At 41.8% G+C, this 26,586-nt stretch overlaps 1 protein-coding gene across 4 annotated transcripts in view; it reads right to left on the reverse strand.

The window, feature by feature from the left end:
- INTS10 (integrator complex subunit 10) overlaps positions 1–18,623 on the reverse strand; it is a 40,349-nt gene extending 21,726 nt beyond the window's left edge. Inside the window, exons 1-9 of one of the 4 annotated variants that reach the window (XM_058525332.1) lie at positions 18,461–18,623; positions 17,965–18,032; positions 16,203–16,306; positions 15,144–15,283; positions 12,852–12,933; positions 11,911–12,051; positions 11,305–11,476; positions 10,670–10,839; positions 9,522–9,655 (exon numbers count right to left, since the gene is read on the reverse strand). In XM_058525332.1, coding sequence (XP_058381315.1) covers positions 9,522–9,655; positions 10,670–10,839; positions 11,305–11,476; positions 11,911–12,051; positions 12,852–12,933; positions 15,144–15,283; positions 16,203–16,306; positions 17,965–18,032; positions 18,461–18,589 — 1,140 coding nt within the window. In that variant the 5' untranslated portion in view covers positions 18,590–18,623. Of the gene's footprint in view, positions 1–9,521; positions 9,656–10,669; positions 10,840–11,304; positions 11,477–11,910; positions 12,052–12,851; positions 12,934–15,143; positions 15,284–16,202; positions 16,307–17,964; positions 18,033–18,460 lie in introns of those variants that run through there. The other 3 variants (XM_058525333.1, XM_058525335.1, XM_058525334.1) reach the window with 3 other exon arrangements.
- Positions 18,624–26,586: the final 7,963 nt, after the last annotated feature.

Genomic DNA, 26,586 nt, shown 5'->3' on the forward strand with positions numbered 1-26,586 from the left:
TTCCAAGTAAGGAAACAGGACAAAACTCCAGAAAAGGAACTAAGTGAAACAGAAATGAACAACCTACCCGACAGAGAGTTCACACTAAGAGCATTAAGGATGCTCACTGATCTGGGGAGAAGAATAGATGAACTCAGTGAGAATGTCAACAAAGAAATGGAAGATATAAAAAAGAACCAATCAGAAATGAAGAATACAATACTGGAAATGAAAAATTCACTAGAGGGACTCAAAAGCAGAGTAGAGGATACGGAAGAATGGATCTGCGAGCTGGACGAAAGACTAGAAGAAATTACCCAAGCTGAACAGGTAAAAGAGAAAAGAATTAAAAAGAGTAAGGACAGTCTAAGGGACCTCTGGGACAACATCAGGCGCACTAACATCCGTGTTATAGGTGTCCCGGAAGGAGAAGAGCGAGACAAAGGGGCAGAGAATCTATTTCAAGAAATAATAGATGAAAACTTCCCTAACCTAAGTAAGGAAACAGACATCCAGGTACAGGAAGCACAGAGAGCCCCAAACAAGATAAACCCAAAGAGGCCCACACCAAGACACATCATAATCAAAATGTCCAGAATTAAAAATAGAGAGAGAATCCTAAAAGCCGCAAGAGAAAGTCAAGTTACATACAAAGGAAACCCCATAAGGCTATCAGCTGACTTCTCAGCAGAAATCGTACAGGCTAGAAGAGAGTGGCATGATATATTTAAAGTGCTAAAAGAAAAAAACTTACAACCAAGAATACTCTACCCAGCAATGTTATCATTCAAAATGGAAGGAGAGATCAAAAATTTCCCAGACAAGCAAAAATTAAAGGAGTTTGTCACCAAGAAACCAGTGCTACAAGAAATGTTAAAGGGACTGATTTAAGGGGAAAAGAGAAGACCACAAATAGGAAAAATTATCTATTTCCATGATTAGAACGTAATGGATACAAATGCACAAAAAAGAGGTTAGATATGATATCAAAAACAGAGTAGAGCTTTCAGACAGAGGTCAAACTAAAGAGACCATCAATTCTGTATAGAAGAAGAAAGGAACAGAGAAGGACTACCAAAACACTGAGGAAAAAAAAAAAGTTAACAAATCCAGTAAGTACATACTTATCAATAGCTACTTTAAACGTCAATGGACTAAATGCTCCAATTAAAAGGCATAGGGTGGCTGACTGGATAAAAAAACAAGACCCATATATATGCTGCATACAAGAGACACACTTCAGACCTAAAGACACTCACAAACTGAAAGTGAAGGGATGGAAAAAGATACTCCACGCAAATGGCAATGAAAAGAAAGCTGGGGTAGCAGTACTCATATCAGACAAAATAGACTTTAAAACAAAAACTATAAAAAGAGACAAAGAAGGGCATTACATAATGATCAAGGGAACAATCCAACAAGAGAATATAACACTTGTAAATATCTACGCACCCAACGTAGGTGCAACTAAATATATAAAGCAATTGTTAACAGACATAAAAAGAGAAATACACAGTAACACAATAATAGTAGGGGACTTTAACACTCCACTTACACCAACGGATAGATCACCCAAACAGAAGATCAATAAGGAAACATTGGCCTTAAATGACACACTAGAACAGATGGACCTAGTAGATGTGTACAGAGCATTCCATTCAAAAACTGAGGAATACACGTTCTTTTCAAATGCACATGGAATAGTCTCCAGGATTGATCACATATTAGGCCACAAAACAAATCTCCATAAATTTAAGAAGACTGAAATAATACCAAGCATCTTTTCTGACCACAACGGTATGAAAACAGAAATCAACTATAGGAAGAAAATCAGAAAAGCCACAAATACGTGGAGATTAAACAAAATGCTAGTGAACAACGACTGGGTCAATGAAAAAATCAAAGAAGACATCAAAAAATACCTGGAGACAAATGAAAATGAAAACACGACATGCCAGATTTTATGGGATACAGCAAATGCGGTTCTAAGAGAGAAATTTATAGCAATACAGGCCTATCTCAACAAACAAGAAAAATCTCAAATAACCAATCTAACAAGGCACCTAAAGGAACTGGAAAAAGAAGAACAAACAAAGCCCAAAATCAGTAGAAGAAGGGAAATAATAAAAATCAGAGCAGAAATAAATGAAATAGAGACCAAAAAAACAATAGAAAAAATTAATAAAACCAAGAGCTGGTTCTTCGAAAAGATCAACAAAATTGACAAACCTTTAGCTAGACTCACCAAGAAAAAAAGAGAGAAGGCACAAACAAGTAAAATCAGAAATCAAAGAGGAGATATTACAACAGACACCTCAGAAATACAAAAGATTATAAGAGAATACTATGAAAAGCTATATGCCAACCAATTCGACAATCTGCAAGAAATGGATAAATTCTTAGAATCATACAACCTTCCAAAACTGGATCAAGAAGTAGAGAATTTGAACAGACCAATCACCAGTAAGGAGATCGAAACAGTAATCAAAAACCTCCCCAAAAATACAAGTCCAGGACCAGACGGCTTCCCTGGTGAATTCTACCAAACATTCAAAGAAGACTTAATACCTATCCTTCTCAAACTCTTCCAAAAATTGAGGAGGGGGGGAAGCTCCCTAACTCATTCTATGAAGCCGACATTGCTCTGATACCAAAACCAGACAAGGACAACACAAAAAAAAAATTACAGGCCAATGTCACTGATGAACATTGATACAAAAATCCTCAACAAAATACTAGCAAATCGCATAAACCAATATGTTAAAAAGATTATACACCACGATCAAGTGGGATTTATTCCAGGTATGCAGGGATGGTTTAACATTCGCAAATCAATCAATGTAATATACCACATTAATAAAATGAAGAATAAAAATCACATGGTCATCTCAATAGATGTAGAGAAAGCATTTGACAAGATGCAGCATCCATTTATGATAAAAACTCTGAATAAAATGGGTATAGAAGGAAAGTACCTCAACATAATAAAGGCCATATATGAGAAACCCACAGCTAATATCATCCTCAATGGTGAAAAACTGAAAGCTATCCCTCTAAGAACAGGAACCAGACAAGGATGCCCACTGTCACCACTCCTATTTAACATAGTACTGGAAGTCCTAGCCAGAGCAATCAGGCAAGAGAAAGAAGGAAAAGGGATCCAAAGTGGAAAGGAAGAAGTGAAACTGTCACTATTTGCAGATGACATGATTTTATATATAGAAAACCCTAAAGAATCCACCAGAAAACTTTTAGAAATAATAAACAAATATGGTAAATTGCAGGATACAAAATCAACATACGAAAATCAGTTGCATTTCTATACATTAACAACGAAGTAGCAGAAAGAGAACTTAAGAATACCATCCCATTTACAATTGCAACAAAAAGAATAAAATACCTAGGAATAAACTTAACCAAAGAGGTGAAAGAGCTGTACACAGAAAACTATAAAACATTGCTGAAAGAAATTGAAGACACAAAGAAATGGAAAGATATTCTGTGCTCTTGGATTGGAAGAATTAACAGTTAAGATGTCCATACTTCCTAAAGAAATCTATAGATTCAATGCAATCCCTATCAAAGTTCCAACAACATTTTTCACAGAAATAGAACAAAGAATCCTAAAATTTATATGGAACACCAAAAGACCCTGAATAGCTAAAGGAATCCTGAGAAAAAAGAACAAAGCTGGAGGTATCACACTCCCTGATTTCAAAATAGACTACAAAGCTATAGTAACCAAAACAGCATGGTACTGGCACAAAAACAGACACACAGATCAATGGAATAGAATCGAAAGCCCAGAAATAAACCCACACATCTACGGACAGCTAATCTTTGACAAAGGAGCCAAGAACATACAATGGAGAAAAGAAAGTCTCTTCAACAAATGGTGTTGGGAAAACTGGATAGCCACATGCAAAAAAATGAAAGTAGACCCTTACCTTACACCATACACAAAAATTAACTCCAAATGGATTAAAGACTTGAATGTAAGACCTGAAACTATCAAACTTCTAGAAGAAAACATAGGCAGTATGCTCTTTGACATCGGTCTTAGCAACATATTTTCAAGCACCATGTCTGACCAGGCAAGAGAAACAATAGAAAAAATAAACAAATGGGACTACATCAAACTAAAAAGCTTCTGCACAGCAAAGGAAACCATCAACAAAACGAAAAGACAACCTAACAATTGGGAGAAGATATTCGCAAACCATACATCTGATAAGGGCTTAATCTCCAAAACATATAAAGAACTCATGCATCTCAACAACAAAAAAACTAAGAACCCAATTAAAAAATGGGCAAAAGACCTGAACAGACATTTCTCCAAAGAAGATATACAGATGGCCAACAGACACATGAAAAGATGTTCAAAATCATTCACTATCAGGGAAATGCAAATCAAAACTACAATGAGATATCACCTCACGCCCGTCAGAATGGCTATAATTAACAAGACAGGAAACAACATGTGTTGGAGAGGATGTGGAGAGAAGGGAACTCTCATACACTGCTGGTGGGAATGTAAACTGGTGCAGCCACTATGGAAAACGGTATGGAGATTCCTCAAAAAATCAAGGCTAGAACTACCATATGATCCAGCTATTCCACTGTTGGGTATTTATCCAAAGAACTTGAAAACACCAATGCATAAAGATACATGCACCCCTGTGTTCACTGCAGCGTTATTCACAATAGCCAAGACTTGGAAGCAACCTAAGTGCCCATCAAGGGACGAATGGATAAAGAAGATGTGGTGGAATGGAATACTACTCAGCCATAAGAAACGATGAAATCCAGCCATTTGTGACAACATGGATGGACATTGAGGGTATTATGCAAAGTGAAATAAGTCAGAGGGAGAAGGTCAAATACCGTATGATTTTCTTCATTAAGTAGTAGATAATAACAACAATAAACAAACACATAGAGACACAGATTGGATTGGTGGTTACCAGAGGGGAAGGGGGAGGGAGGAGGGCGAAAGGGATAATTCAGCACATGTGTGTGGTGATGTGTTGTAATTAGTATTTGGGTGGTGAACATGATGTAATCTATGCAGAAATAGAAGTATAATGATGTACACCTGAAATTTATACAATGTTATAAACCAATGCTACTGCAATAAACAAAAAATTAAAAAAAAAAAAGAACAATTCAAGGAATTTTTGAAAAAAAAAGGGATCTTTTCGAATTCCATGTCTACTCAGATAAGTGAAACAAAAGAAAAAATAAACAAGTGGGACTTCATCAGATTAAAGAGATCTGCGAGGCAAATGAAACCAGGATCAAAATGAATAGGCAATCCACCAGCTGGGAAAAAATATTTGCAAACCATATATTGGACAAGGGATTAATCTCCATAATATATAAAGAACGCACGCAACTGAACAACAAGAAAACAGACAACCCGATCAAAAAATGGGCAGAGGATATGAACAGGCACTTCTCCAAAGAAAATATATAGATGGTCAACAGGCACATGAAAAGAAGCTCAACATCACTAAGCATGAGGGAAATGCAAATCAAAACTACACTAAGATATCATCTTACACCTGTCAGAATGGCTATAATCACCAAGACAAAAAATAACAAATGCTGGAGAGGCTGTGGAGAAATGAGAACTCTAATTCACTGCTAGTGGGAATGCAAACCGGTGCAGCCTCTACAGAACACAGTATGGAGATTCCTCAAAAAATTAAAACCAGAAATATCCTATCATCCAGCTATCCTACTACTGGGTATCTACCCAATGAACCTGAAATCAACAATCCAAAGAGGCTTATGCACCCCTATGTTCATTGCAGCATTATTCACTATAGCCAAGACATCGAAGTAACCCAAGTGTCCCTCAACTGATGACTGGATAAAGAAGATGTGGTATATATATATACCATGGACTACTACTCAGCCATAAAAAAGACAAAATCGTCCCATTTGCAACAACATGGATGGACCCTGAGGGTATTACGTTAAGCGAAATAAGCCAGAAAGAGAAAGAAAAACACTGCATAATTTCACTCATATGTGGAAGATAAACCAACACACGGACAGAAAGAACTGTATGGTGGTTACCAGGGGCAAGGGGGGTGGGGGGTGGACACAAGGGGTGAAGGGATGCATTGATATGGTGACTGACAAACAATAATGTACAACAAAAATTTCACGATAAATAAAAATTAAGCTTATGTTTTTCTGATGATAAATTCTAAGCTCATGTTGGCTTCAGAGCAAAGCTATCAAGTTAAAATTTCCAATAATTTAAAAATATATCAGGGCCAGCCCAGCGGCTTAGCGGTTAAGTGCGTGCGCTCCACTACTGGCGGCTCAGGTTCGGATCCTGGGCGCGCACCAACGTACCGCTTCCCCGGCCATGCTGAGGACGCATCCCACATACAGCAACTAGAAGGATGTGCAACTATGACCTCCAACTATCTACTGGGGCTTTGGGGAAGAAAAAACGGAGGACTGGCAATAGATGTTAGCTCAGAGCCGGTCTTCCTCAGCAAAAAGAGGAGGATTAGCACAGATGTTAGCTCAGGGCTGATCTCTCTCACAAAAAAAATTTAAAAAATATCAATTTTATAAAAGGCAAAAATTAGATTTTTACAACGAGAGACACAGCTTAAGAAGCACCTGTTTGATAGTTTACTTTTTCCCCCATATGGGTATTATTTAATTTGCTGCCAAATAGTTTGTCATGTAGTAGAATAAATTAAAGCCAGAGTCCCCTAAGAAATAATTCAGATGGGGCCGGCCCCGTGGCTTAGTGGTTAAGTGCGTGCGCTCCGCTGCTGGCGGCCCAGGTTCGGATCCCAGGCGCGCACCGACGCACCGCTTCTCCGGCCATGCTGAGGCGGCGTCCCACATACAGCAACTAGAAGGCTGTGCAATTATAACATACAACTATCTACTGGGGCTTTGGGGAAAGAAAGGCGGAGGATTGGCAATAGATGTTAGCTCAGAGCCGGTCTTCCTCAGCAAAAAGCCGAGGATTAGCATGGATGTTAGCTCAGGGCTGATCTTCCTCACAAAAAAAAAAAAAAAGAAAGAATTCAGAGAAAGGACCGTCCTTCTCTCTCGTGTACCGCGCACAACTTCTCCAGCAGCCTTCTCTCTGCAGCTCTGCTCTCCCCGTGCAATGTGTCTGGCCGGGAATTACATTTGTCTCCACTTGTCTACTAATGCCCTCTGTACTTTACAACAAAGATTCCTACTTTCCTTGCTCTTCTTCTCAAGTAATATAAAGCCAAAGAAAGGAGAGGGTCTCAGAGAAAGGCAACTATTGCAAATGTCAAAAAACAGTAAAGGCAAAACAGCTCCACTTAATTTTATTTTGCTGAGAATTTCTTGAATCTTTTATTCCACTAGGTCATTTTACTAATTCAATTACCCAAATTAAATTCTCCCTGAAATATTTACCCCACTAAGATCATTCAAAAAAATATGTATAAATATTTAACTAAAAGCTTCATTCCTCAGGCTAATCTCAGAAAATATAAGAACCTCCCTCCCACTACCCACCTTTCTCCCCCACTTTCAGAGTTTACTATCCTTCCACTATTGATGGAATGGGGATGCTGGGAATGCTGGGAGACCCTTGATGCTGGGACCCTCCCCTGCCCCACCCTGTTTAGCTTCCATGTTCTTATCCTCCCTCAACAATGACACACACCCAGATCCCTTTCACAATCAAACCCATCCTATTTCATCAGGGCCCAGTTCCTTGTGGCATGCTGGCAATCTAATAAGATGTACTAATACGATCACTAAGGCTGTGGGTAGAGAAGAGACTGCAGGCAGCAAGAGTGAAAGCAGGGAGACAAGACGACGATGCCGATGATCTAGGAGAGAAACAGTGATGGTTTCAACATGGGGAGTGTGAGAGACCGAGAGAAACGGATGATGGGGCTATGTTACAGACACTGAATAATACGGGGACATGTCACTGCTCTGAGTGAAAACCAGGAAGGTACAACCTATTATCTACATGGGAGGAAGAAGTGTCTGTAGTCTTAACGTCAAGGACCTGGATAAACCACACACCCTCAGAAACCAGAAGGGAGAGCTGGCAAGCGTTACCCCACTGGGACTGAAAGGAAAGAAAGTGAGTCACTTCCCAGCAGCCTTAGTGATCTTTTTATAACCTAAATCAGGGGGCATCTGGGAAAGCCTGGTTAGCGCAGTTCTCAACCTGGGGTTCATGGTTGGATTTCAAAGCATCTGTCAACCTCTGAAATTATTTGCAAAATTGTGCATGTGTGCATTTTTCTATGGGAGGAAACAAATTATTAAAAAGGTTAACAACCTTACAAGCATTCAGAACGGCTACAGCTTCCCCGCTCCGATCCACTCTGTATCACGCAGTCTACGAGACATCAGACTGAGCTGATCTTAAGGCACATCTCTCCTCACGCCAGGGTCTAGTACAACGTTACTCAAGGACTGAGCAGAGGGGGTGAGGGGACTGAAAGCGGGAGAGGAGAGGGGAAAAGACTGACGAGACTCCAGGCTCCCCTTGGGCATTTCAACTAGAGCAGGGGTTAGCAAACAGTGACCTGCAGCCAGAGCCTGCTTCTGTAAACAGAGTTTTACTGGAGCACAGGCAGGTCGTTTTGCCTACGGCTACTTTTACACTCTAGCAGCAGAGCCGAGCAGCCACAACAGAGAGTATATGGCCTGTACAGCTAAAGGACTTATTACCCGGCCCTTCACAGAAGCAGTCTGCTGACCGCTGACCTAGAGCAGCTCCACTTCCACTTTACACACTGGGCTTCCACCGAAGATTTATTGAAAGAAAAGATTCCTCTGCTTTAAACAAGCTTAGAAATCGCTGTCCCGCACCGACAGGTCGGCTGCCTGGCCAAATCGGAAGACTGATGGTTCTTTCTCCGGCCTCTTGCACCTGTGAGCAAACCATCCCCTCTTGACAAAACCTACCTCCCAATTCCGAATGACAAAACCCTGTACACCCTGCCCAGTGCTGACCTCCTTCACGAAAGCTTCCCAACACCTCCCCTTGGGGTATGACTCCTTCCCACCCTGACCGCCCAGGCACTTTCCACGCCGAGGCCAGCACTCACCACAGCATCCTGCTCTAGAGGTCCAGTGGAGTTTGTGTGGTTTTGCTCTTTACACTGAACCGATGCCATTCAGTCAGAAGAGGTATAAATCACTTCCACCAGGGTTTCTCCACCTCGGCACTCCTGGCCTTTTGGCCTGGATCATTCCTTGTTGTGGGGCCCTCCTGTGCACTGTAGCATGTTTAGCAGCATCCCGGGCCTTTACTCACTAGATACTCATAGCGCCCCCTTCCCACTGAGTTCTGACTGTCAAAAATGTCCTTGGACATTGCCAAATGTCCCCAGGGGGCAAAATCTCTAGTTGAGAACCACTGATTATACAGTAATTATATTCTGTAATTAAAAGACCTAAGCTTTATCAATTTAGCTCCAAAAACATATTTTACAAAGATTCATTTCTAGCAAATCATAAACATATAACCTGTTAGTAAGTATATCTGAAAGGATTACCATGGTTTTTTCTCTTCCTTCAGCCAGTTTCCTCTTTTTATGTATGTGTTTATTACGATCAATTTCTACATCACCATACACATTTGATACATCCTCAAGAAGAACCAGTGGAACTTGGCTCGGGGCATTAGGACCTATGGATGGGGAAAATACCAACACTTAAAATAGAGCAAGAAAAAGAATACTTAATATCAGGTGGAAGTTTAGTGAACTGTCGTGTGAAAACATAGGTCATTAAAAAATATGTTAAGGGCCAGCACCGTGGCTTAGCGGTTAAGTGCGCACGCTCCGCTGCTGGCGGCCCGGGTTCGGATCCTGGGCACGCACCGACGCACTGCTTCTCCAGCCATGCTGAGGCCGTGTCCCACATACAGCAACTAGAAGGATGTGCAGCTATGACATACAACTATCTACTGGGGCTTTGGGGGGGGGGGAATAAATAAATAAAATCTTAAAAAAAAAAAAAAATACGTTAAGCATGATCCCAATGAGGTAAACAAACAAGTATACATGTACAGGAAAAAAAAACTGTACAGATATACACCAGATTGTTAATAAAAGTTCTCTCTCGGTGCTGGATTACAAGTAACGGTTCCTTCTTTGTATTTGTTCTTACATATCTAAAAATTTTTTACAATGATCATGAATCATAAAATTACCAAAAAGTAAGACTATGAAGTACATGTACATCACAGCTACAAATTCCAAACAAATCTAAATATACGAAAGACGGTAAGCAATACACAAAAATGAGAGCTGTTTCATGCTGGAAGGATTGTGGGTGACTTCACTCTCTTATTTTTCTATTTTTCAAATTTTCTAGAATTATATGCATATATATATTATTTAAAAAATCTTTATCTATTGTGAAGTCTCTGTGAATCCCACTTCAATACTTGGCTACGTCTGCTGCTTTTTCAAAATAGTGGTATTCAATATCTGTATTTAGTTTTGATGTACCACTACATTCTTTGATATAGAAATTTTTAATGAAAATGTACTTACATAAAAACCCAACAAGAAAAAAAAAGCACTGGCATCACACCGCAGTTATTTGGCTCCAAGAACAATGTTAAGGTAAACATTTCATCTTCCTCACCCTCCCAGCCAAGGCCAGTATTTTGGGACACTAAAATTCTTAAACCAACCTTGGAAGAGAGACGGTTGTATGCTGTTGACATACTGGAATGCATTCTTAAAGAAGACCAACATAGTGGAATAAACCACTTGGTTTTTATATTTTGCATGAGCTTCATTATCAAAGTTGTTCATGTATCTGCAGAGATCCTTCATTCTATGCAAAACATCACCATAGCTTCTGAAAGATGAAGGATGATAAAAATTATTTAATTACTCTGGGCATGTCAGCAAAAGGTCTAGAGTAAAGCCCCAAGAGGACCATTATGTTTACCAAATGTAGCTCTAGGCATGTAAATTATTTTTCATTGTCTGCATATGGATGCAAATTCCCCTTCTGAATTAGAGCAGGGATCAGACCAAGATTTTAGGACACAAACACACCAAGTAGCTCCTCTTTCCTCTGAAAGCCAAGGGGTGCTTCAAACTCAACTCCACCTTCAAAGTGCATACTTCTGCTGGGAATCTTTAATACAGTGAAAATCCACCCTCTTCTGCATAAATACTGAGTGTTACAGAATTTGCCCAAGGAGAAGTGTACTATACATCATATACTTTAAAAAAAAAGTGTTTTTATTTTTGGGGATCCTGAGATTATGCTAGCAAAAGATTTGATAGGCAATTCTGGAAACGAACAATTTTTTACCGTCTTCCTTTATCCATCTGCCATTCACATCTCATTCCAACGACATTCAAAATCTTAAACAACCTCTCCCAAGGGTCCACAATCTGGGATGATTTTTCGGTCAGTCCTTCTATTATGTACTTCTGAGAGCTACGTTTGCTAGGCGACATTAAATCAGATGTTTCTTGGGTACCTGAGATGTGAGAAAAAAGTAGCCTACAAGTAACATTACTACTTACTATTTATGTGGTACTGGATAGAGAAAGAAAAAGTCTGACTCCCCATTCAAAAGGCAAGAGCACAGAATCTCAACTTGTGTGTTTTCTTCGAGGACTCACAAGCGGCCACTGGTTTAAGTAGGAAGTGACTTCTGAGCTGTGGTACATGTGTGAAGCTCAGGGTGCTGACATTGTAGTTCAGCAAGTTGAATGTCTTGATCAAGGGGTAAAACTGGTTCCAGAAAAGTCTCATCTCTTAACTGTAGTATTTTTTTCCAGGGACCATCCTTTAGAAACACTACCAAACTGGTATGTATCCAGAGGAGAATAATCAGAATGATAAGGAATTTCTGAGCATGCAGGTTTACTAAAATCTGTCTAAATAAAACTGCAGGATATTCCCACTTACCTTGATGCTGATTCTCTAATTGAGTCGACCTTGTGACATAATTGATATAAAATTCAGCTGCTTTGTTCAAGTACTTGTATAATAAGTTGGCAGGCAATCGAACATCATGGTTGTTAATTATTAGAGGAAGGACATCACAAACTGTTGAAGAGGAAAAATAAGAAAAAAACTGATTGTCTGTCCTAGAGTTCTGGCAAAAACAAAATTTATTGTAAAGTTCATTTAGGGGGACCAGCCCCGTGGCATAGCAGTTAAGTGCACGTGTTCCACTGCTGGCAGCCCGAGGTTCAGATCCCGGGTGCGCACCGATGCACCGCTTGTCAGGCCACACGGTAGGGGCATCCCATATAAATTGGAGGGAGATGGGCATGGATGTCAGCCCAGGGCCAGTCTTCCTCAGCAAAAAAAAAAAAAAAAAAAGAGGAGGATTGCCATGGATGTTAGCTCAGGGCTGATCTTCCTCACCAAAAAATAAATAAATAAATGAAGTTAATTTAATGTACTATCTAAAACATATAGGAAAAAATCTCTTATGGCACATTTTTATTTAAAATTGCAGTGCAGAGGGACACCAGTGGATGGAGTCAGCAAGGAAACAAACAGGCAGATTCCACGTTTGGGTCAGGGTCCAGTTCTTACGTTGGGTGGTAATTCAGATGTTTGTTTACAATCATGCTTCATACTTACTACTAACATATATACACACATACTAACATACTGAATACATGGTTACACGTATTCTTTTGGAGGTATCAAATATTACATATTAAAAATTTAGAAATTATTTAAAATGCTTTCTGCACTGAAAAAAACAAGGATTTAAATTCCATAATATGAAAAGTTCCTTCGCTTTCCACAAACAACCTTATCCTTGAAATGATACTTACCTCAGTATATTCTACTTACCATAAAGAATTAATACAAAATATAATTTTTCTTACCAAATAATTTTCTAAAGCAGTTAACAGGAGATTCTTGTTCTTCAATAGTTTCAGCCTCTAATAGTGCCTCCCCAAGGCCAACCTATTTCAAAATACAATTAATCATTTAAATGTCTTACAGTTTAGGATGTCAGAATTATATGAAGAAACAAGGTATTTTTTAAATTTATGACATGGTTTATATATTCAAACTTCCCCAAGAAACAAATGTTCTCTCTCTCTTTTTTTTTTTTTTTTTGTGAGGAAGATCAGCCCTGAGCTAACATCTGATGCCAATCCTCCTCTTTTTGCTGAGGAAGACTGGCCCTGGGCTAACATCCATACCCATCTTCCTCCACTTTATATGGGATGCCACCACAGCATGGCTTGACAAGCGGTGCATCAGTGCGCACCCGGGATCCGAAGCTCCAAACCCCGGGCCACTGTAGCGGAGTGCGCGCACTTAACCACTACGCCACCATGCCGGCCCTCAAATGTTCTCATTTTAAAGGCTAGGGAAGAAAAGAACGCATCAGCAACACAGCCCAGAAGGGAACCCCAAATTCACCTGACCACAGACCACTTTGTCTTGGTTATTCTACTCTCAACTAGTAAAATTAAAACGCTAATAAAATGTTTAAGAAACTTAAAGGAAACATTGGATCTAGACTGATAATAGAGATGTAGAGGTTTTCTAAGAGATGCAGAAACTAACTTTATACTCTACATCAGGATGTACTATGTAGACAAAACTTATCATTTCAAGAGTTGTCAGGAGTAGCCAGTCATACAGCCTGGGCTAGGCCGGACAGGACCGTTTGAGTTTCAAGGCCACCTTTCCATTACTGATGCCCTAGCATAGGGGAAAGCTGGCTGATCAAAATCCACAAAGACATCTGCGCGGTCTTCCTTGCAACCACCTGGGGACGCATGGGGTAGGGGGCGGAACAACGTGAAAGATTACAAAACACAAAAAGTTACAAATCAGAGTAATGATCAGGGTTAAACTGTGTCTCCCAAAATTCATGTCCACTCAGAACCTCAGAATGTGACCTTATATATATTTTATCTTATAAAAAACGTCTTTGTAGATGCAATTAGTTAAGATAAGGTCAAAGTGGATTAGGGTGCGTCCTAAATCCAATGACTGGTGTCCTTATAAGGAGGTCACCTAAAAACACAGGGACACAGACACACAGAGAAGAAGGCCACGTACAATGGGGGCAGAAAGTGGAATGATGTAGCTGGAAGCCAAGGAATGACAAAGATTGTCGGTGACCACCAGAAGCTGGGAAGAGGTATGCAGGATTCTTCCCTAGAGCCTTTAGAGGGCACGTGGCCCTGCCCACACCTTGCTTTTGGACCTCTAGCTTCCAGAACCGTGAGAGAATCAGTTTCTGTTGTTGTAAGCCACCCAGTTTCTGGTACTTGGTTACAGCAGTACAGAAACTAATACAGGGAAGTATAGAGAAGGTTAACTGAGGCCAGAAGCCAGAAAAATAGAGTGGGAAAGAATAAGCAACAGAATTTGAATTAAAAGAGTTAATGATGCGAATCCTGACTCTCCCTCTTACTGGCTATGGGAAGATACTAACATATTTAAGACTGTTTCCTCATCTGTAAAGTGGGATACTATCTATCTCAAAAGATCTGAGGAATATAAAAAGAGACAGCTAACACTTACCAATGCCTGCCAGTAGCACTCAATAATTATTACAGATACAAGGAAAGGGCAGGAAGAGAGGGAAAACAGTGTCCATATGGCAGAAGCACATGAAAAACATGTCTGAGGGTGAAAGGGATAATTCGGTGCATGTGTGTGGTGATGGGCTGTAATTAGTATTTTGGTAGTGAACATGATGTAATCTATGCAGAAATAGAAGTATAATGATGTACACCTGAAATTTTTACAATGTTATAAACCAATGTTACTGCAATAAACAAAAAATTAAAAAAAAAAAAAGAAAAACATGTCTGTTAAGCCTATAAACTATGGTTTTCGTTTAAATTCAAATGCATTGCTGAACACAATGAAATAAGATTATTTTTAAAACTTCACTATACTTTACCAACTGCAATTAATAGCACTCTCAAAGCTTGGTGACTTTCTTTACACTGATAAGACAACTTTTACAGGAAATTTATGTTTGATAAGACTGACAGCCTTTTAGCTTTACTGACAGACTCCATGATTTAAGTTCAACCTTATCCAGTGCTCCTCAGAATAATACACACTATAGCTCCTAACTCTACTGATGAATCTGTTGATCAATTTTATTTTTTCTTAACAAAAAGGAAAGGATCAAATCCTACCCCATGTTGCACCACTGTTTCAGGGAAGCGTCTCAAAAGTAGAAGCAACATTTCTGATCGTTCCAATGTGTTGAAGCATTGTTCCGTAACCTTCAGTAACATTTCGCACTGGACCCGACCAGGAAGAGTTTCAAACAAACCTGTACACAACAAATTTCACTGTTAAAGTCTCTTTCAGAAAGAAAATACCAAAGCAAAAGTGGAAGTAAGGCATTTTCACATACAGACCAGTAAATACTACGTGAAGAATCACTGGTGTTGGGTTTCACCCACACCCTGAAGGCTTTTGGGTCAGACAGTATTGGGCATAAGATGTTTGCTGAAGGACCATAACCACCAAAACATTCAGAGGCCTTAATGAATCCAGAAGACAAGAATGATGTACGTGAGGGGTCACAACAGTGCTTGTTGCTGGCTGAGATAAAAAGCATGCACTTGTTTAAGTTGAAACGACCTAAAGCATCTACTTTCTTTTTCATCCAGAATTTGAAATCTTGGGTTGGCTATAGCAAAAAGGTTAATAAGAAAGGTCATATATTACTAAAAGTCTCCTGTTTTGTGGAGATCTGCCTAATCTACAGATGCTTTCTGATTCTTATAAAACCTGTTAAAAATATATTCAGTTCCCTGGGCTAACTGATAAATCTGTAGAAGCTTAAAAGGTTCTAAGCAAATGCTCAAGGGACCCAGTGACATCATTTATACCAACTTCAGTTGCCAAAACAAAACATAGATACGGGTACGAATACCACAGATAAGACTTTTTTGTGAAATTACTATATAGAAGTTGGTATTCCAAAAATGGTAATTTATAATTTTCTTTCTTTCTTTATTTTTTCCCCCCAAAGCCCCAGTAGATAGTTGTACGTCATAGCTGCACATCCTTCTAGTTGCTCTATGTGGGACGCGGCCTCAGCATGGCCGGAGAAGCGGTGCGTCAGTGCGCGCCCGGGATCCGAACCCAGGCCGCCAGCAGCAGAGCACATGCACTTCACCGTTAAGCCACGGGGCCGGCCCCCAAAAATGGTAATTTATACATCATTATCACTCCATTCTTACTTCTTAAGAATTGGGTTTGTTTATCCTGTGAATCATTCCTCAATGCTGATGTAATTATGCTGATTTCTCTCCACACCACCGGCTGATCTGGGAAATTCACAAACCTATTTTTAAAATGAATGCATTAAATTAAAATGTCAGATTCTATATAGTATCCAAAAACGAAGTAAAAACATTAGCATGTTTAGCAAAAGTAGCTAGCAAACATTAGCAAAAGTAAAAACTAATTAAGAAAAATGAAAGTAACCACAAAAGTCTTTTGAGTTTTTTATAAATGAAAAGATAAGCGACCATAATATGTAAAGCAATCCTAAATATCAACAGGAAAAAAACTACGCAAAAGAAAAAACGGGCAGAAATAGAAGTATAATGATGTACACCTGAAATTTATACAATGTTATAAACCAATGTTACTGCAATACACAAACAAAAAAAAAGAAAAAATGGGCAAAAGCAAATAAAAGAAAAAATACAAACAGTCACAGAGAGCATTTGAAAAGATACTCAGTGGTATAGTAATACAATGAACACAAATTAAAAAATAAAAAAGGAGGGGCTAGCCCAGTAGTGTAGTAGATAAGTTCACAAGCTCTGCTTTGGGGGCCCGGGGTTTGTGGGCCCAGATCCCAGGTGCAGACCTATGCACTGCTCATCAAACCATGCTGTGGCTGTGTCCCACATACAAAATAGAGGAAGACTGGCACAGATGTTAGCTCAGGGCCAATCTTCCTCACCAAAAAAAAAAAAAGGTACCATTTTCTCCCGCCACACTGGCAAAAATTTAAAAGTGATAGACAGACTGATAATATCCAATGTTGGCAAAGAAAAGAGGAACTCATACACCATTAGTGGAAATATAAACTGGAATAGTACTTTTTGGAGAGTAATTTGATAGTGTATCAAAATTTAAAATATGCATACTCTTTTTTTTAATAACTTTATTTATTTATTTATTCCCCCAAAGCCCCAGTAGATAGTTGTATGTCGTAGTTGCACATCCTTCTAGTTGCTGTATGTGGGACGCGGCTTCAGCATGGCCGGAGAAGTGGTGCACCCCCGGATCCGCACCCGGGCCGCCAGTAGCGGAGCACGCACACTTAAGCACACTTAACCGCTAAGCCACGGGCCGGCCCTAAAATGTGCATACTCCTTGACTGTGAAAATCTATGTCTAGGAACACGTTCTACAGAAAAACACCAACATATAGGTACAAAGTTGCTTACTGACACTCTGAATATAATTTCAAATAATTGGAAACTATCTAAATGTCACCAATAAAAGAGTGGTTACGAAATGCTGCGGAGACATGAAAAAGAATGAAGATCTCTACACACTGACATGGAAAGGGGTCCATTACAGTGGGTGAAGAAAGTAAGCTGAAGCATAATATGAGCAGTAGGATCTCCTCCCCGCAAAACCTATTTACACGTATTGTGTCTATATGTATACTCACACACACACAAAAAACTTAACTCCGTTTGCGTTAAGGAGGGGCTTTCACTTGTTACTCTCTATACTTCAGGATTGTCTGAACTTTTACAAAGAGCATGTACTATTTCCAAAATAAAATAAAGTACTGGATAGGAAAGTTTTAAAAAGAATAAAACACAAGACGAAGCCTTTGCAGAAGGCACGTCAGCCACCAACGGAAGGCCTAGGCTCTTGACTGAGCCGTAGGCACCAGAGGCGGAGGCGAACTCGGAGATCTTCCCCACCCCCGTCTGCAGGCAGAACAAAACCCCGGGGGACGCAGTCCACTCACATGTCGTAGAGCAGCCTCCCGGCGGTGGCGGTCCGCTCCGCGTCCCGCTCGATGCTGTACATCTCGTACTGCGACACAGACGCGCGCGGTCACAGCTCGGCCCCCGCCCCTGCGCCCAGCTCGCCTGCCCCGGCACCCCCGCCGCCCGCGGGAGGGGCGGCGAGGAAAGCATCAGCTGGCGACGGTGCCACGGGCTTAGGAGTGTGACCCTCGGCGCACTCACAACCCCTGCTTCCCAGGACCAGTGGAGCAGCGTCCCCAAGTAGCAGGCGCTGAACAAACGGCTGCCGCCGGGACGAACGAACGGGCGCGCGGCCTCCCCCGGCGGCGCGGAGGCGCTGCCCGGGCCCCACAGGGCACGACGGCCCCCGCGCCCCCCAGAGCCGACCCGAGCGCGGCCCGCGGGAGGCTGTGAGCGGCGGGGAGGAGGGGGGCGGGGGGGAAGGGCGGCCCGGGCCAGCAGCCGGGGCTGGGGGGCGCACGGCCCCGGCCTCACCTGGATGTTGAAGTCTGCGGGGTAGAGGCTGCGCGCCGTGATCAGCCACGCCTTGGCCGCCCACAGGTCCTGCTGCACCAGCTCCCGGGCCCGCTGCACCAGGAACTCGCAGTCTCCCTGGGCCGACATGGCCCGGGCGGTGACCGGCCGCCGGCCTGAAGCGCCGGGCACTTCCGGCTCCGGGGACGACGCCGCCGCCGCCGCCGCTGCCGCGGAGGAGGCTACTGCGCATGTCTGGGGGCGCTCGGACGCCGGCAGAGCGGATCGGGAAGGGTTTTCCGGGTTTTGTGAGCAGCCTGCTCCACTTCGCGCCAGGCCCCTGCCTGCTCTGAGAAGCTCGTGTTTTGTACCGGCTCTTCCTAAGTCACCTCCAAAATGTGGAGAAGTGGATTGTCACCCTTGCCGGCCCAGCGGGACTCTGGTCACGCCAGGGAGCGCGCGCGGGGCCTGCCGTCGCTAGGCTGCTGGCCCTGGCCCTGCGTCCCCGCCGTGCCCTGCGGTGTTCGGAGGCGCGGGCAGACGGGCGGGCCCGGGAGCGGGCTGGGAGGAAGTTTGAGAGGAGAAGGCAGAGGGTTGGAGAGGCGGCGGGAGGGAGCTTCCTCGGCTCCCGCCGTGTTGCCGGACCGGCCCCTGGGATTAGATTGACGGGAAAAGCTTGGTTAGGGTCCTCGGCACAGAGGGGACTGGTAATGCATGGCGTTTGGTCTGGTGCTTTTAATTTTTCCCGAATACGTCTACATTTTGTTGTTGCCCCTTTATTCGCTGGTGTCTGCAACAAACATTTATTGAGCATTTGCAGAAATTAGTACTTGGAAAGTGCTTTGCTGCGTGCCATGGAAGATACGAAGATGATTATCCCTGTCCTCGCGAGGGCTTTACAGTGTTAGGGACCTGTGACTTCCAGAAAAGGATGCTATTTTAATTATCTCCTCCAACCAGAATCAATGTCATTTGCACCAAAACTCCAGATTTCTCTTCCATTTGAGCAAAGGAAAACAAAATCTCCTGGCTCTGGTGAAGGGAGGCCGCATTTAAGACTCAGAAAAAGCAGTATTTACCTGCCTAATAGGCAGAATGAACCAAAATGTGGGTTCATTAGAGTTTTCAGTCCAAGTTCTATATACAAAAATTTTAGCAATTTCTATTGCCACTATCTCTCTCTCTTTTTTTTTTTTTTTTTTTTGTGAGGAAGATCAGCCCTGAGCTAACATCTGCCAATCCTCCTCTTGTTGCTGAGGAAAACTGGCCCTGGGCTAACATCCGTGCCCATCTTCCTCCGCTTCATATGGAACGGCGCCACAGCATGGCTTGAGAAGCAGTGCGCCGGTTTGCCCGGGGTTCCCAATCGGGGAACCCTGGCCACTGCAGCAGAGCGCACGCTCTTAACTGCTTGCTGCCGGCCTCATCTATTGCCACTATCTCTGATTTAAAACCAAGAGGTTAAGGATTCAAAACTGATCTGCTTGTAAAAAAATAGAAATTACTATGTACATATATACATGAAAAAATTATATATACTTTAAATAAATATGAATATATACATTACTATTTATGAGTAGATGTAAAGTGTGCTTATTAATTATAATAATTTATAAATAAACAAATAATCTTAAAGTTAGTAGTGAGTTAGTGTGCTAGTTTTAGAGATGAGTACCAAAAAGGGCAGGCTCAAAGGAACACCATGTAAAGTGCCAATGGTATCAAATCCATTAATGTCCCAGCTCTTTTATTGTGCTATTTTGCTTATGATACCATTCTTAAAATGATAATTTTAAATGTCTTCCCCAGGCCGGCTCCGTGGCTTAGCGGCTAAGTGCGCGCCCTCCGCTACTGGCGGCCCAGTACGGACCCTGTGCGCGCACCAACGCACTGCTTCTCCAGCCATGCTGAGGCCGTGTCCCACATACAGCAACTAGAAGGATGTGCAACTATGACATACAACTATCTACTGGGGCTTTAGGGGAAAAATAAATAAATTAAAAAAAAATTTTTTTAATGTCTTCCCCTTTACTCAAATTTTTTAAAAATTTGATTTTGTTTCATTAGTATTGTCAATAAATAAGAGGCATAAACTGCATGAGAAGCAAAAAAATTATTCAAGTTCTCAAGAATTGTAATTCGGAGAGCACAGTTTCAGGTAGAAACCCAAATAGTGTCCCACTAGGAAGTAAAAGTTAGGGGCTTTTAAAGGCAAAGAAGGGAGGTTGTATTACAGAGAGTTTTAATTGGAGTTGGAGGCAGAAGCTAGTCTTGGCTAAACAGGGACTGACTATTGATTCTGTCTTAAGAAAGTCCACAATCATCAGTCTTTCTGATCAGAATGTCCATTTTCCTGCTGACTTCTCAAAGAATTGCTTGTAAAACAATTGCTAGTTTGGCCCAGTCCAAAGATTCAAGACAGCAAGTCAGTTTCTCTGGTGAGGCAGCTCTGACTCCATTTTAAAGTGGCTCCATTATAGTTTTGACAGTATCTTCAATGATATCTTTACCTAAGATTCACTGCATTAACCTGTCATTCTGGGATGTATCGGTTGTGGTCTTCACACTTGAGGAGGCATTATGGTTCCTAAGGTGCTGTTTAATGTCCCCTGATTATGCACAGGAGCAGCCCAATTGTGTGATCACTTTGTAGGCTGAGATTGCTCAGTGAGCAAACTGAGGACTGAGGACTTTCTGAAGATTCTATCAGTGATAGAATTCTTTTGGCTTTGTAGAAAAGAAGGTAGAAAATTAAATTGAATTTAAACAGGGATCAGGATAATTTTTTTAAAGTATACACCTTAAAGATAGATTGTCAGCTTAAGTATTTTTCCATTAGCTCATTGATTTCAATATGTGAAATGTTATATAAGGATTTTCAAATGGCAAAAATGAGTGATTTGGTCATTAAACTTTACATTTTGGGTCTGGATTACCAAAACCAAAACAAAACTGTATACTTGTTTCTGAGTCTTTAGTTCTCTAGTGTTCTATTGAATAACAATTGTAAATTAAAATTTTAAATCTAGGAGCTGAATAAGAGAACTCTGGATGTATTTTAGATGCCAACCAATTGAGATAGCCTCTGACTTTTTGCCAGAATACAACGTAAGATTTGTGACTATTTTCTAGCCAACTTCTTAATTTTGAAAAGTCTCCAGCTAAACGTTTCTCCTAAGGTATTGTGCTGGCATCTCAAAGTACAGAAGGGAGGTACCACACCAAGTGAGTTTACATCTTTTGGCCTCCTTGCCCTGACCTTGAAGCCTTGGTGAGAATCTGGGCACCTGGCTCACGTTCTTCTCCACCATGACTTCTCAGTCACGGAAGATGCCCAGCATCCAGCGCTGTGGCCTCAAGTTTCCAGAACTAGTTCAGTGATTTATATTAAACTCTATATTGCTTTTTACCTTCCACTTCAAAATCTTAAAGCTCACCAGCACAACCTTTTTTTTTTATTGAGGTATAATTGACATATTAGTTTCAGGTGTACAATGTAATGATTCAATATTTGTAAATATTGCAAAATGATCACCACAATAAGTCTAGTTAACATCCTCTTGACCTCCACTAAGCCAATCTCTTAACTTTTACTAATACAACCTCTTGACTTTCTTGCCTTCAATTCCCCCCTTGGTTGTTTTCAGCAATTTCCTTGTTTCTCTTCTCCCTGATTTTAGCTTCACACACCTCTATCCCCTTGACACCCACATTTTTCTCCTAATGTGTCTGCATCCTCGGGCTTGCTCCTTTCCCAGTCATGGTAAAACTTGTGCTTGGACACTCAGCATGTTCAATCTCTTTGCCTTCTTATCCTAGCACTGTATCCAGCCTTCATATGACCAACCTGGATCCATCCCACGGTACATTTTCCTGGATGTTGTGACTGGCTTGAAATAGGTGTTCAATAAATATATATTCAATGAATGTTGAGGAGGCTGAGTTCTGTTGGAAAATAGCACACAAATGTGCAGATTGACGCTGTAACAAATTCCAGGTTTTCATATCAATCTGTGCTCTCGGCCGCTCCACTTCCCATTCTTTCACCAGCTATTTCAAGCCTTTGTCATTTTTCTCAAGTGCCTGTACTCTTCACCTTGAGCAGATGACTTCGCCTTTTGCTGAGAAGATTGAGGCCATCAAGCCTTAAACTCCTTCAATTTTGGAGACCATGGCCCTATTTACTTTCAAGACCGAACATCTGATCATGTGTGTATTCTGAAACCCCTTGATGGTTTCCAATTGTGCTGATATCCGGCTTGTGGCTATCATGCTGCCTTATCTTTTGCTACCACCCTGACCCAGAACTTCTTTCACTTCTCCAGTGTGCTGTGTTCTCTGTCATCTCCAGCCATTCATGTGTGCTATCACTTCTGCTCTGCCTAGAACACTCCCCACTGCCAATGTCAAGGGGCTAATTCTTTGTGTCTCAGTTAACACTTCCTCAGGAAGGCTTCCCTGACCCCACCCCCTTCTGTTCCACGATCTGTATACTGCTTTATAACTGGTGGTGTTACCAGACATTAAGCTCTATCAGATCAGGGACTGTCTTTTATACTTTTACTTTCCCAGCCCTTAAGATATGCCAGACGTGTATTAATAGTAGGCTGTCAATAAAATTTAGGCGTATTTTTAATTTCTTCACCTTTTGCTTACAACTTTGCATAAAACCTCTAATTTTACACAAATTTCATTCTCTAGTTTCAGAGATAAAAGGTCCCTTTTGTCCAAAGCCAAAATCTTCACCTGTGCTCAGAATCCTATACCATTTGCTTCCAAGAATCTGTCTTGTCGGTTATCCCCGCATCTATAGTTTCAGTGTTTCTACTGGTTCCTTCCAGTAGAGGACATGTTTTTATTGGGTTGCTGCAATTTCCCATGGATTCTAGCAGATGCTGTGTGCCTTGCTCAGGTCCCCTTTATAGACGGTACACCCATCCCCTACTGCTGTGAGAATTGGCTGTTAACTGCTCAGAGCTGCCCCTTCTCCAGAGAATTGCCTTAGCTTCCTTGAGAAGTTAGTCACTCCCAAACAGGTGATAGAGGGTACAAATAGTGCCCCTGCCCCAAGGGGGGCAAATCTATGGCATAGACTATGTTCCAGAGCTAGATTTCTCTGACGCCACATCCATGCTCAGCTCTTTCCACTTCCCTATCCTGCTTCCCTCCCTTATAGGTTTTTCTTGAAGGCACTGCCTCAATAAATCATGTGCTCCCAAACCCCTGTCTCAGGCACTTCTAGGTAACCCAAGTTGAGACAATAGTTATTATCTGACATGGAGGTAATATGAGGTACCTTATGAATCCTCTGGATTCCAGACATAGTCCCTGTTAAAAAACAATATTTCCACTGAGTAAACTTGCAGATCTCATTGGCTTTCTTCAATGATTCATGCATCAGGCAGCATCTCATCTAACAAATAGAAGGGCACTCAGAGGACCTGTATGAAATGGAAGGTTTTTATAGGCAGAAGGATGATGGGGTAAGGAAGTTATTAGTAAAAGAAAAGAAAAGATGGGCTGGCCCCGTAGCTTAGCGGTTAAGTGCACGCACTCCGCTGCTGGTGGCCCGGGTTCAGATCCCGGGCGTGCACCGACGCACCGCTTCTCCTGCCATGCTGAGGCCACGTCCCACATACAGCAACTAGAAGGATGTGCAACTATGACATGTAACTATCTGCTGGGGCTTTGGGGGGGAAAAATAAATAAAAAAAACTTCTCAGCCTAACTGAGAGATATGATCAAGAGTTAAGGGATTAGTGCCGCTCTCAGCTACTACTCTGCAGTTCTCATGGCTTTTTCTGATCCTGTATGTGACATTCACAAGTCATGATGTTTTAGCTTAATCTCTTTGATACTCGTAGGTCATGGCTTCAGGGTCACAATCTTTAAGTGGGTCATTCTCTTCATTCCTTCTCTAACGTTCCAGTCTTAGGGGGATCATTTCCCTGGCGGTCAGCAGCTGCAAACGTATTTAAAGATTTTGAGGGCCGGCCCGTGGCTTAGCGGTTAAGTGTGTACACTCTGCTGCTGGCGGCCCGGGGTCGGATCCTGGGCGCGCACCAACGCACCGCTTCTCCGGCCATGCTGAGGCCACGTCCCACATACAGCAACTAGAAGGATGTGCAACTATGACATACAACTATCTACTGGGGCTTTGGGGGGAAAAATAAATAAATAAAGTTTAAAAAAAAAAACTTCCTTTAAAAAAAATAAAAAAATAAAGATTTTGAGAGGATACAATGTGTCTGGGAGATTATCATAATTATAATAAGCAAGATCATTCCCGATGTTTGGAGTGCACTTCAGAGCCATAGTCCCCAAGACCCAAACCCATCAAAGAAAGAGTCACCTGTTGAAGGAGTCACCCTTTTAAGCCAAGTGACTTGCTCAGTGATCTTATGTAACTGAGTTTCAACTTCCCTAGGAGTGTTGATCCGGGTATAGCAGGTGGAGTTGGCCACAGCAGACACCTCCTTGCTCAGCTAGAAGGTAATCAAGGGCTATCCTGTTATCAAGAATAGCTTTGGCCAGAGAGTCTAAGGATTTTTGTTGGACAGCTATTGCTTTAGCAGTGGATTGTGCAATATTTTTGAGTTAAGGAGAGGTTCCTGATCATGGCCTCAATTGTATTTACACCTAACCAGGGAAGTAGGGCCCTACCAAAGGAAGTGAAACCTGAATCATGAAAGCCTCCTGGTAGGTCCTTTCTAGAACAGTTAGGGGCACAGTTACATAACCTAAGAGGCATTGTCCAGCTGTGCACCAGCCATCTAGGCATTTGTAGGCCCAAGGATGATGATAATCATCACAGGCAAAGATAAATCTTGTCGGATCAAAAACCACTTCCACTAAGGTAGCATTGTTAATGGATTCATTCACAGGAATTGTTGCATCTGCCAGTTCAAGTCAGGGGTCAGTTAGATTTTCTTTTAGCCTGAAATAAAAGTTACTCTAAATTCCAGAAGTTACCTCTTTTAGCAATGGCCTGGGAGATATGGATGATGGCATTATCTTTCCAGGCCAATGCCAGAATAAAGGAAAGAAAGGAAAGAAGAAAGGGTTTTATGTTAGTTAAAGTATGAAGTCACGATCCATCATCTTGGGCGGAAGCAGTCTACCTCGATGTCAGCTACTTCTCTCCCACATCGATTTGATGCTACGGCCTCCAGCATCTGTGCAGGACCAGATGTCAGGTGGAGCCTTTTTTAGCTGTGAGATGTGAACCCAGGGGTCAATGCCTTCTAGTTTTGCAGCAGTGTCCGTGGGCAGGAGTATTTAGTGAGGTCCCTTCCAACAGGGCTCGAGGGCTGTCTTCCTCCGATGACATTTCCAGAATGCCCAGTCACCAGGCTCTAGACAGTGACCAGCAGGATCCTTTGAATTGGGATCTGGGAAAGCTTCTTTAACTTGTTGATGATAGACTTGAGCATAATATATTAAAAACTTAGAGTAGCTAGTCTTAGCAGCATGAGACAAGGGATCAACAGTGGCAAGTTTAGAAATTTTAGGTTTAAGGATCCCATTAGTTCTGTTGACCTTGCCTGATGACTGACAGTGATAGGGACAGTGATAATTCCAAGAAATTTGCAAGATTTTCATTAATACTGGCATGATTTGCCCAGTGAAGTGAGTGCCTTGATCACTGAAGATTGTGGGAGATACACCCCAAGTGGAAAACACATTTTCTAGTAGTTTCTTTGCCGTTGCAAGGGCATCAGCCTTGTGGTAGCAGAATGCTTCAACACATCCAGAAAACATACAAGCAATAACAAGAACATATTGATAACCCATACTAAGTGGCAGTTGAGTGAAGTCCAGCTGCAGGTGTTCAAAGGGTCCAGAGGGAGGCGGTTTGAGGCCTTTGGGGACAAAAATAGTTTTTCCAGGATTATGGACTTGGCAGGTCAGACATTGCAAAAAACGAAAAATGGGGTTTGCCAGGGAGCCGGGAAGAACCAAGTGGCTGTATTGGGTTTTCCATAGCCCCAACTGTTTTGTTTGATTTACAACCATTGTTTACTCATCTTAATTTCTCTGATTCAGGAACAGACCGTTGCCATGTTACAAGGGCATCAGGAGCGCAAAAGTCTGGCAATGACGGGTTACTTTTTGCAGAAGCAGAACGGACTTCATCCACATGTGCC

Source organism: Diceros bicornis, chromosome 29 (genome assembly GCF_020826845.1).
Source record: "Diceros bicornis minor isolate mBicDic1 chromosome 29, mDicBic1.mat.cur, whole genome shotgun sequence".
In the NCBI taxonomy this organism is placed as follows: Eukaryota; Metazoa; Chordata; class Mammalia; order Perissodactyla; family Rhinocerotidae; genus Diceros; species Diceros bicornis.